Source organism: Canis aureus, unplaced genomic scaffold, assembly GCF_053574225.1.
Source record: "Canis aureus isolate CA01 unplaced genomic scaffold, VMU_Caureus_v.1.0 ptg000132l_RagTag, whole genome shotgun sequence".
NCBI classification, from domain to species: domain Eukaryota; kingdom Metazoa; phylum Chordata; class Mammalia; order Carnivora; family Canidae; genus Canis; species Canis aureus.
The window spans coordinates 721301-733605 of NW_027554443.1; the positions used below are offsets into that span (position 1 = coordinate 721301).

General features: G+C 36.7%; 1 protein-coding gene and 1 long non-coding RNA gene across 17 annotated transcripts in view; one reads left to right on the forward strand and one right to left on the reverse strand.

Moving 5' to 3' along the window:
* Positions 1–12305, forward strand: part of LOC144309644 (outer dynein arm-docking complex subunit 2-like) — a 266940-nt gene that overhangs the window by 212931 nt on the left and 41704 nt on the right. For 13 of the 15 annotated variants that reach the window (XM_077890722.1, XM_077890721.1, XM_077890729.1 and 10 more), the window contains one exon: positions 4874–5294. The exons of 1 other annotated variant lie outside the window; for it this stretch is intronic. In XM_077890722.1, coding sequence (XP_077746848.1) covers positions 4874–4987 — 114 coding nt within the window. In that variant the 3' untranslated portion in view covers positions 4988–5294. Of the gene's footprint in view, positions 1–3548; positions 3585–4873; positions 5295–12305 lie in introns of those variants that run through there. One more of the 15 variants, XM_077890726.1, reaches the window with a different exon arrangement.
* Positions 1–12305, reverse strand: part of LOC144309646 (uncharacterized) — a 186096-nt gene that overhangs the window by 113325 nt on the left and 60466 nt on the right. The window lies entirely within an intron of this gene.

Here is a 12305-nt window from a genome sequence, read left to right on the forward strand (position 1 = left end):
TGCCAGCGTTCCCAATTGCAATGAGCCCGGTCTCTCAGGGCTCCCTCCTTTCTCCTTAGATCCCATCACAGAGGCAGAACTTGATAGGGACTCAGAGACTTTACCCTGCTGACCTTCCTCTGAGGGCCTCTTGCCTTTCCTTACAGAAGTGCCCACCCACGTGACTCTCAGCCTCCACTGGGTAGCAATAACCTGACTTCTTCATAAGAGGATATCATGCCAGCCAATACAGTGCTGAAAATGTTTTGTTACATCTCACTTGTTACTAGAATCAGAACAGTGCTTGAAGTATGTTTTCTCTTAGAATAGTGCTTGAAGTATGTTTTCTATTGGAATAATAATGGCTAAGAACTAAAGAGTAGTTACTGTGAGCCAAACCTTGTTCTGGGATCCTTATCAGATATAACTTTGTCTCCTTTATGGATAATATTATAGAAAATAATAAACATGGGATTATCATAGGTGGCTTCCCCATGCACATTCCTCTTGGCCCCTATCATATACTCCATCTTTTCCCAGTTTATTACCTTTGTCTGAGAGCAGGAGCAGGCTGGGTGCGAATCTTTTCCTTAATGTGCCTTGTAAAGGTCAGGCAGGGGAAGGGACAATCATTTAAAATATTAAATTATCAGTGTACTTCATTTCGCTGTGGTCTTCTCCATGTTCCTTCGCTTAGATTGAATTTTTTAATTTCAACATCTTCCAACCCAATAGAAAGAAGTAGAAAATCTGACCAAAAAAGCATCTGAGTTCTGATCAAACTCATAAATGAGTTTATAGGATAGGGGCACCTGGGTGGCTCAGTGGTTAAGCGTTTGCCTTCAGCTCACTACATGGGGCTCCCCGCAGGGAGCCTGCTTCTCCCTCCGATTCTCTCTCTCTGTGTCTCTCATGAATAAAGAAATAAAATCTCAAAAAAAAATGAGTTTATAGGATAATCTTTTCCAAAATGAAGGTAGTTTTATTCAATTATTCTAATAGCAAAGGAGGTGTGATTGAGTTCTGGTTTTCTATAATATAAATTAATAAATAATATCGCTTAGCCTTAACTTTTTGTGAATATTTTGAATTATAGCCACTTCCCTATTCATCGAACTTCTCCCATTTCTCTTGCAAGCATATTCCATATCTAATGCTTTTGTCTCATTTTTATTAATAGCTACTTCATGCCTTTATTTAGCAATGGGGGTGATGTCCTTCTGGACTAGAGACTGATGCAGGAGGAAACTATAATTTGAGCAACTGATCCATCTATTACCATGAACACAGAGTTCTGCTAGTGCCACTTTCTTCCCTTATTTTTTTCACATAACAGGACATGACAAGAAGAAGTAGCCGAAGCCTCATATAGCTGTGTCTGCTTTAGCAGCTTTCATATGATAATAAAATGAGGTACAAGAAAATAAATAAATTGATAAAAATATTGAATTGTTGATCAAGAGTTAAAAGTTGCAAGCTAGAAAAGGGATTTAAGTGGGAGTTATAATACCGAGACACCTAAGCCATGTGTTATAGTAACCAAGGAGAGCTGGCTACTCTGTTCTTCCTTCTCATTATTTTTCAATAATGTTCATAGAGCACTATTTGCTCTTTTTGCAGAGAGAATAAGAATATAAATTAAATAAATGTGTTCATAGAGGTGTGTGTGTGTATGCATGTGCACATATGTATAAAACTGCCTAACAATCTTATATTGACGTATGTTCCCATGGTCACTTCCTGGACCCTGTCAATAAGCAATACAAGTTTATCTATAAAATCTTAAACTCCACATAATCCATTCTCAAACTCTAATGTCCTATTTTTCAACATCCTGAGCTTCCATCTCACTGTTTTCTCACTTCACAGAGATCTGCCTTCCTACCTTCCTAATTCTTACAGGTCATCCTCCCAGATTATAAGTAGGCTTCTTTTTTTTTTTTTTTTTTTTTTTTAGATTTATCTATTCATGAGAGACACACAAAAAGACAAAAAGAGAGGAGGCAGAGACACAAGCAGGTTCCTTGCCGGGAGCCCAATGCGGGACTCAATCTTAGATCCCAGGATCATGCCCTGAGCCAAAGGCAGATGCTAAACCACTGAGCCACCCAGGCATCCCTATGAGTAGCCTTCTGTTTGTCCTTTCAGTCAGCTCAGACTGTATGACTATTCAAATGAGTTGCAGTGCTATAACCTATTTCCTCCATCTTACACCTCAGTGATCGGATGATGCTGGAGAAAAACACTAGTAATGTTATTAAAAAGATAAACTGAGGCATGATTCAAACCAGGCAGTGCCAAACTGAAAGTGGTTAGGAGCACTCCAGGAGCTAGGGGAAAGTTTTTAACAAGATACAGAAGCAAAGCAAGGAAATTATTTGATTGGCTATAGCATAAGCTCTTGCCTTATTTGGGAAAGCCTATTTGTGATTGGTTGGCCTCAGGTTTCATATTCTTAGATTCAAGTGTGTTGATTCTGGATTAGGTTTTGGTTTGCTTACATAGGCCACCAAATCTTTAGAGACACTTTATCTAATGGCCTCCTGTTTAATTACTTTAACAATGCAAAACTCTCAAGTCAGGAGCTCCCCCAAACAGCTCTGTTTCCCTTATTCAGAAGACGGTATTTCTTTCTCTTGACTCTTAGAAGACTGATCATGTCTTATTCCCTTTGCTTCTCTAGAATTTTGCCCCTTGTCAGTGAACTTCACAATTTAGGACATTACTCTGGATACAGTATGAATGATTGACTGGGGGCCAGGCAAGAGAGGGTGCAAGGACAGTGGGAAAGTGCTGTAGGCTTTACAGGGGTGATGACAATGGCAATAGAGAGAAGCAAATGACTTTGGAATAAGTGTAGGCAGTTGAATCACAAAGATATAATTGTTGGATAGAAGCAGGGGAGATGAGGTGGGAGTGTGAGGTGAGGAGATTTCTGGCTTGAGCAACTAAGTGGTGATATCTTCACTGATATAGGAGAATACTGGGGATGGGGGACCCAGGTTTAGATAGGAAAAAAATTAGAAATTTTATCTGTAATATATTAGGTTCGAGATAGTTCTGAGATTGCCTAATATAGAGATGTCCAAGAAGCACTGGTGGGACTGTTGAACATGATGAAAAATAAGGACCAGGATGTGACCCTGGAAGTGGAGGACAATTCCATGGACAATGAGGAGGTCGAGGACCTGAGTTGCCAGACATCCTTCAGTACCTCAATTTTATCAGGGTTTTCTCAACTCCAACTTTCCAAATGTTTTATATTTTTCATTTTTATTTCAATCATTAATTCACCTGGACATAATGTTTATGTATGATGAAAGATTACCATCTTTATTTTCTTCTTTTTGGATAACCAGATATCCTTGGGCCATTTGTGTTCAACACAAGCTTAACCCCCAAATGTCCCTTGAATTCATTTTGCCCTGAAGGACTTCAGGATCCTTCCCTTTCTTTTCTATAATCCATATTCTGCATGGTGTCATGAAATTTGTCTTTCTAAAATACAAATGTGATCATGTCACTCTGCTGATTAAACTGTTTAAATAACTTCTTTTTATTGCCTACAGAATAAAAGTCCAATCCCTAAGCCTGTCATATTTAAGGTATTTCACATTTATCTTTACAATATCTCTTTGCTTATCACATCTTTTCTGTCATCAACATTTGTACCCAAATGCTACTGTGTAGAAAATAGATGACTCGAATTAAATTTTCAAATCCTTTGTCAGAACTACTCATCTGATTCATAACTGATAGACTTTTTTAAAGTTCTAATTAATTTCTTTGTCAGTTTTTGGTGTCTACATTTTTTATGTCATTTTTTGGTGTATTAGGCATGATACAGTATTATAAGTTTTAGAGTTTATAATCTAAAGGACAGAAAGCATTAATCTACATATCTATTTAATAGGAAAGACATAGGGGCACGTGTCTGGCTCAGTTGGAAGAGCATGCAACTCTTGATCTCGGGGTTGTAGGTTTGAATCCCACATTGGGTGTAGAGATTACTTAAATACATAAAAAACAAAACTTAAAAAAAATAAAAGGGATGATATAAGGATAGTAATAGGCATTTGAGTAAACTGCTATGATAGTTCTGATAAAGCAAAGATAGCATCTTATTTGATGAAAATCAGTGGAGGCTTTGTGGAAAAGTTAACTGGGTCATGAAAGATAGGTAAAATTTAGAAATTCAGAGAAGAGAATGAGAGGGCCTTTTAGGAAGAGGGATGGCATCAATCAGGGCAAAAGAAGTGGAGAAGTGTGTGACCTTGGAGTACAGGATAGAGCAGGAGAAAGATAAGCGGCTAGAAAGGTAAACTGAGGCCAAAGCACAAAAATCCTTTAAAGGATGAGTTAACAGACTGTTTAACTCGTTAGTTAACTAACTGTCCCAAGCTGTAGTTATTTAGCACTGGGAGTCAATGCAGTTAGGGGATTGACATAATTAAGTTGTGACATGATCAAGTGGGTTGGAATGCAGAGAAATCATATCTAAGAGGTTGTACTAATAGCCGAGGCATGGTGTGCTGTTGGCTTGGCCTAGAGGCAGAAAAGTCAGAAAGAATGCAAGACAAATTTCAAAGCAGACTCCATAGCAGTTAGATGACCAAAGAAAGGTGGGAGAAATAGGTCTATCTCAGCTTCAGGAAATAAAATGGTAAGCATTTCATGAGAAATCTCGGTCTGGTTAAGTACCATTTATATTTGCATTTGCCTAAATGGCATTTCTTGTCCTTTTTTCTTTTCTTTTCTTTGTTTTTTTTTTTTTTTTGGTGACTTTTAAAAACATTTAATATTAAAAATTGTTTTCAAAGCCTAACTTTATGCCTTGAGATTAATGGTTTTATACTTTGTTTCCCTCTCCGCCCTCCTCTTTTACATGTGACAGCTACTGCTGGGTATGATTGGGTCTTCTGACCAGGACCTCCAGGAAGCCGCAGCTGGATGTATATCCAACATACGCAGACTGGCTCTTGCTATAGACAAGGCAAGATACACTTGAAATGTGCACAGACGTTACAAACTACCAAATTTTACATGACAGGGAACATGTCAGTCCCATGGCCAAGAAGCCTAGATCAGGAAGCATGTTGAGCAAATGTTTTACAGACAGATAAATGTCTGAATGAAAACACAGGAATTAAAAATGCAAAGGATACTCTTCATCCAAAAATTGCATAGATATTTGTGTTCTATTTAATATTTTGGGGATATGCCATGTAATGAAATGTAAAGCTAATAAAATTGTGATACTTTTGTTTGTGATGATTTTAATAAAAGATATGGCCTTCCTGGTGTGCAGTCCTATAGTCATTCTGCATGTCTTTAGAATTTTCCTTCTGTTAAACCTATCTCACTGCCCTGTCATTATGGTTTTATCTGTTTGATCACTTGCAACCCACGGGAGAGCTCTAAGGAGATGTGCTGATTTCACGAACTGTTATTAAATAGAATTTAGAGTCAGGCAGCGGGACCTAGAGAGATCATCCTGAGGTCATTCTAGATTTCTCCTAAATACTATCAGACATCGGAGAAGTTAATGTATGGCTGTCACTGTACCAGATAATGTAAATCACAAAAACATAAGCAATGAGTGGGATTTTTACTTTTAGACTTACGAAGCATAAACAATTATGTTTTATTTCCCTCACAGGACTGACCAACACTTTTATTGAAGAATTAATTTATGTTGCTGTAAGGATAATATTACTTCACATAAAATTGCTTTGAATTTCTGAACTCGCCTTTAGCACACAGAGTACTTTTTTTAAGTGGCCACAAAAGATTAATAGCATTTTATCAGGTTATGGAAACATTAGAGGCCACTTTAAGGAATCGCATATGTAACCTTGGTGTGCTAAAATGTTTGGGAACTAACTGTCCCAAGCATCCAGTACTAGCCAGGAAAATCATTTTGTATGCATCAGTTCCATAAACTATCTCAGTTAATTCTTTGAAGAACAGGCTAAGCAGTTTTTATTAAGAAAAATACTAAGTGCTGTCTATGTTTGTCATAATTTGGAGAAGATCATAAACTTAATTGAATTAAATGTAAATAATTTGTATGAAATGAGAAGCCTGTAAAGGATGAAAATTATACTAGTGATAGATTATCTGATTAAAAAAAATAAGAATTTCTGAGAATTTCAAGGTTTTGTAAAACATCAATCCTATTCCGTCCTCTGAAAAAGAGGTCATAAAAGAAGATAATAAGAACAAGGCAATAGTATTAATGCTAACTAAGAACTGGATTTAAATAATAGTGTAAATCCTTTAACTTTCAACATATTTCTAATGGTAAAGTTACTGTTTGCCTGTGCTTCACAAAAATTAAAAATACATCTTAGAAATCATGGATTATGAAAGCTGTAGAAACTGAACAAACATTATTGTTATATTTTTATTAAAGGAAGCTTTTACCACTATCTTAAAATATCAAAATATTCTTGATATTAGGGAGACCTAGGAGCCAAGGGAAGCAGCAGGTAGAAAACAGCAGCACAGAAAGAATTGGAAGAGTCATTGGAAGTGAAGGACTGTTCTTTCACAATATGCTTCATAGAAGGAAGCTGGGGTTTTCATTTTTTATGGTTAATAAATGCATAAAAGAAAAGCAACAGTGCCATTTGAAATGAAACTAAGGGGACACCAGGGTGGCTCAGTGGTTAAGCATCTGCCTTCCAGCTCAAGGAGTGATCCTGGAGTCCTGGGATTGAGTCCCACATCAGGCTCCCTGCATGGAGCCCGCTTCTCCATGCCTATCTCTCTCTCTCTCTCTCTCTCTCTCTCTGTCTCATGAATAAATAAATAAAATCTTTTTAAAAAGTGAAATGAAACTAAGCACTTGAAAACAGTTCAGGGAAATTAATGTGAAAATCGTCTTGTGTGTTCCTAAGAATTCTTTTAAATTCTTAACTCCAGGAAGGTAGTATCTTTAGGTACTACAAATGAGAACCTGAAGTTAAGGGTTAATTTTGGTTTGTGTGTGTGTGTGTGTGTGTGTGTGTGTGCATCTGTGTGAGAAATGACATCACAGAAAACTCTGAACTCGTGAGAAAAATGTCAAAGACAGTGAAAGCACCCAGAGCTATCAGAGAACAAGCAGGGGACAGTCACACCATATCTTTGCTACTATATGCTACAATAGCATTCATCTTTTCTTTCTTTCTTTTTTTTTTTTCATTAGTTTTTGGTAAGATTTTGTGTGTTATAATTTATTTTCTGCTATTTAAAGCTGGCAACCTTAATTCCTTATTAGTTTTCAGCAACAGTTCTTTTTTAGATTTTACTCTTCCCCAGGACATCCTGGGAATCCAATATACTCTTGGTGATAGCCGGCTGTTTCAGTTTGAAAGGAATTTAAGGTGGAAGGAATTTTAAATAGATATTCTTTGATCTTCCACCATCTTCAGTTTTCAGGGCTTCCTTTTAGAAATCTTGCCGTGATCATTCTGCTGTTTAGAGTGAATGTTCTTTTGCCACTATCAGAATGACTTGCACTAAAAATAACTTGTCTCTTTTTATAACTGTCTTAGGTTCTGACAGTTAACAGGAATTTGGTTTTCATTTATGGAATGGCATTGCAAATCCTGTTATTTTGAGAGATTTTGGTATTATCATTATGCCTCCCTAAGGCATGGAATTAAGAGACTATGATCCAAAATACTCAGAAAATGCATTTCCAGTTAGGAAAATGAGAATCTCAGTTGTTGATAAACAGACAACTGAAATCATTGGGTAAATCTTTTCTTTTTCTTTTACCTAATGGGAGTAGGTTTAAAAGATAATTTCACAGTTCAGTAATTCAAGATATTTAATCTCATCCCACGGAAGACTTGGGAAATAAATAGGCTATGTTTATTCCTATAATTCAGTGAAAACAGTAAGGAAACCCACTTTTTTAAGAATCTCACTGCCTCGAATGCACTAAATTCCCCCCTAAAAAACACTTTCTCATGTACTCAAATGTAGAATTCTGTCCCTTGATGACACTGGAGTAGAAAGAGAACCAAATTGTACATAATGCTAATTAATATATACAGGCACTGTATTATATACTTCTTCCTACTTGTGATCTTATTTGAAATACAGAAGAATTGGTAAAAATAGATAATCTCGTATCATACTAGGGTCTATCTAAATGGGCACAATCATCCTGCAAGGGCAATTTGGCAATGCATACCAAAAGCTTCATAATTTTGTGTGCGTTTTGGATTATGCCCAAGAGTTATTCTACAAGAGTATTTACCACATCATTGCTTATAATGGTACAAATGTTAGGGGAAATTTTGGCTAATCCAATTATGGTCCAACCATACAACAAAAACATGTTGTAGAATATTAACTAATGACATAGAAGGCCTTTCACAAAATATTGTTAAATTGGATAGCAGGTTCTGAAGCAGTATATACACCCTGAGCCACATTTTTAGAAAAGATTAGTATGTAGCTAGACACAATGAAAGAAGAAAGAACTTAAATACACCAATCTGTGATTAAACAAATGATTATATCTGAATAGAGCAACAAGAATGATTTTTGCTTTCTCTTTGCCCATCTGTGTTTTCTAATCTGTCCAAAATGAACATGAATTACTTTTTTTTCAATAAAAACACCCAATGATAGAGGGAACATTCCTCGACATCTTAAAAGCCATCTATGAAAAGCCCACAGCAAATATCATTCTCAATGGGGAAGCACTGGGAGCCTTTCCCCTAAGATCAGGAACAAGACAGGGATGTCCACTCTCACCACTGCTATTCAACATAGTACTGGAAGTCCTAGCCTCAGCAATCAGACAACAAAAAGACATTAAAGGCATTCAAATTGGCAAAGAAGAAGTCAAACTCTCCCTCTTCGCCGATGACATGATACTCTACATAGAAAACCCAAAAGTCTCCACCCCAAGATTGCTAGAACTCATACAGCAATTCGGTAGCGTGGCAGGATACAAAATCAATGCCCAGAAGTCAGTGGCATTTCTATACACTAACAATGAGACTGAAGAAAGAGAAATTAAGGAGTCAATCCCATTTACAATTGCACCCAAAAGCATAAGATACCTAGGAATAAACCTAACCAAAGATGTAAAGGATCTATACCCTCAAAACTATAGAACACTTCTGAAAGAAATTGAGGAAGACACAAAGAGATGGAAAAATATTCCATGCTCATGGATTGGCAGAATTAATATTGTGAAAATGTCAATGTTACCCAGGGCAATATACACGTTTAATGCAATCCCTATCAAAATACCATGGACTTTCTTCAGAGAGTTAGAACAAATTATTTTAAGATTTGTGTGGAATCAGAAAAGACCTCGAATAGCCAGGGGAATTTTAAAAAAGAAAACCATATCTGGGGGCATCACAATGCCAGATTTCAGGTTGTACTACAAAGCTGTGGTCATCAAGACAGTGTGGTACTGGCACAAAAACAGACACATAGATCAGTGGAACAGAATAGAGAATCCAGAAGTGGACCCTGAACTTTATGGGCAACTAATATTCGATAAAGGAGGAAAGACTATCCATTGGAAGAAAGACAGTCTCTTCAATAAATGGTGCTGGGAAAATTGGACATCCACATGCAGAAGAATGAAACTAGACCACTCTCTTTCACCATACACAAAGATAAACTCAAAATGGATGAAAGATCTAAATGTGAGACAAGATTCCATCAAAATCCTAGAGAAGAACACAGGCAACACCCTTTTTGAACTCGGCCATAGTAACTTCTTGCAAGATACATCCACGAAGGCAAAAGAAACAAAAGCAAAAATGAACTATTGGGACTTCATCAAGATAAGAAGCTTTTGCACAGCAAAGGATACAGTCAACAAAACTCAAAGACAACCTACAGAATGGGAGAAGATATTTGCAAATGACATATCAGATAAAGGGCTAGTTTCCAAGATCTATAAAGAACTTATTAAACTCAACACCAAAGAAACAAACAATCCAATCATGAAATGGGCAAAAGACATGAACAGAAATCTCACAGAAGAAGACATAGACATGGCCAACATGCACATGAGAAAATGCTCTGCATCACTTGCCATCAGGGAAATACAAATCAAAACCACAATGAGATACCACCTCACACCAGTGAGAATGGGAAAAATTAACAAGGCAGGAAACAACAAATGTTGGAGAGGATGTGGAGAAAAGGGAACCCTCTTGCACTGTTGGTGGGAATGTGAACTGGTGCAGCCACTGTGGAAAACTGTGTGGAGGTTCCTCAAACAGTTAAAAATATACCTGCCCTACGACCCAGCAATTGCACTGTTGGGGATTTACCCCAAAGATACAAATGCAATGAAACGCTGGGACACCTGCACCCCGATGTTTCTAGCAGCAATGGCCACGATAGCCAAACTGTGGAAGGAGCCTCGGTGTCCAACGAAAGATGAATGGATCAAGAAGATGTGGTTTATGTATACAATGGAATATTACTCAGCTATTAGAAATGACAAATACCCACCATTTGCTTCAACGTGGATGGAACTGGAGGGTATTATGCTGAGTGAAGTAAGTCAGTCGGAGAAGGACAAACATTATATGTTCTCATTCATTTGGGGAATATAAATAATAGTGAAAGGGAAAATAAGGGAAGGGAGAAGAAATGTGTGGGAAATATCAGAAAGGGAGACAGAACGTAAAGACTGCTAACTCTGGGAAACGAACTAGGGGTGGTAGAAGGGGAGGAGGGCGGGGGGTGGGAGTGAATGGGTGACGGGCACTGGGTGTTATTCTGTATGTTAGTAAATTGAACACCAATAAAAAAAATAATAATAAAAAAAAAAAAATAAAAAAAAATAAAAAATAAAAAAAAAAAAAATAAAAACACCCAATGAATTTACTTTTCTATTATTTGGAAACTGCTAGGATAGACATTCTTCCTAATACTAACTTTAAAAGAGAGATCCTCCATCAACAAATGGGATACACAACCCGTAGATCAAATTAATGAGCAGGGTTGGTTTGTTTTTTTTTTTGTTTTGTTGTTTTTTTTATGAAATAAACATCTAACCTACTATCAGAATATTTTTAATCTGCAAAATTTTGAACATTTCCTTATTTGGTCTTTGTAAATTCAGCAGATCAGTTCTATTCTCAAGCATATAGGAAGTAGACAAATGAAATAACTCAGAAGGTCATTGACAGATTGCTTCATAAAACGTTGTTTTGAAAAGAATGATTTTACCCATTCATTTATTTACTTCATTATAGATAGCTAAGACAAATGATATAGTAATTTACTAACATATTTTGCCCGTATAGTAGAAATACAGTATAAGTCTAATAAGAAATACAGTCCCAACAAAATTTGCCAGCCAGTAAGTAAATTCTGTAGACTATCATAGAATTCTGATCTCCCCTTTTGTGTGCTATTCTTTTATGCTCTAATTGTTAAGATTAATTTCCTTGCCTTCAAGCTTTTATTTTCCTTTTTTCTCTCCACTCAAATCTCTGTCTCTAGCTTCTGTTCCCATTTTCTCTGATGAATGGCTCTTACATCTTCTGCCTCTTAAAAAGTTTTATGCTTTAGTTTCTATAAATGCAAGATGTAAAGTTAATATTTCAATATGCTTTCAATACACAACTGTCATGCTGACTTGAACTCATCTAACAGATGGAATCCTTATACTCCCAATTCATTATTTTCAAATATTCAAGTAAAAATAATTTATTCTTTATTTGCATCTGTCAAGACTAAAAGGAATTTTTCTTCTCCAGTTCATGCCACCCTGATTTATTAGTTGATAAAAAGACATCCTTTGCAAATTACATAATTGGCTCATGATGTTCAGAGTTAAGATTTGTCATAAGTTTAGATTTATGTCCCAATTTATTTTAATGATTGAAAGGTACATTAGTGTACATCAGCATGGTTCATACAGTCTTAGAGAATCTATAGCTGGTTGGCTTGCTCATAGAGAATGACTATTATCAAAAATGAAATTTAGATAAAGTGTGGATAGTTAAATGCAAATTGTTTTCACTATTGAAAACTGACCTTTGTCAGTAGATATGTTACATCAGGAATTATAAACTTAGGGTCACCTGGGTGGCTCTGTGGACGCAGGGTCACCTGGGTGGCTCTGTGGTTGAGCGTCTGCCTTTGTTTCAGGTCATGATCCCAGGGTCCTGGAATTGAGTCCCGCATCAGGCTTCCTGCAGGGAGCGTGCTTCTGCCTCTATCTATGTCTCTGCCTTTCTCTATGTCTCTCATGAATAACCAAATAAAACCCTTTCCTTAAAATCCTTTTCTTAAACCTAAGTGTTCACAAGGGCTAGGCAAGTAACATAAGTGAGTGT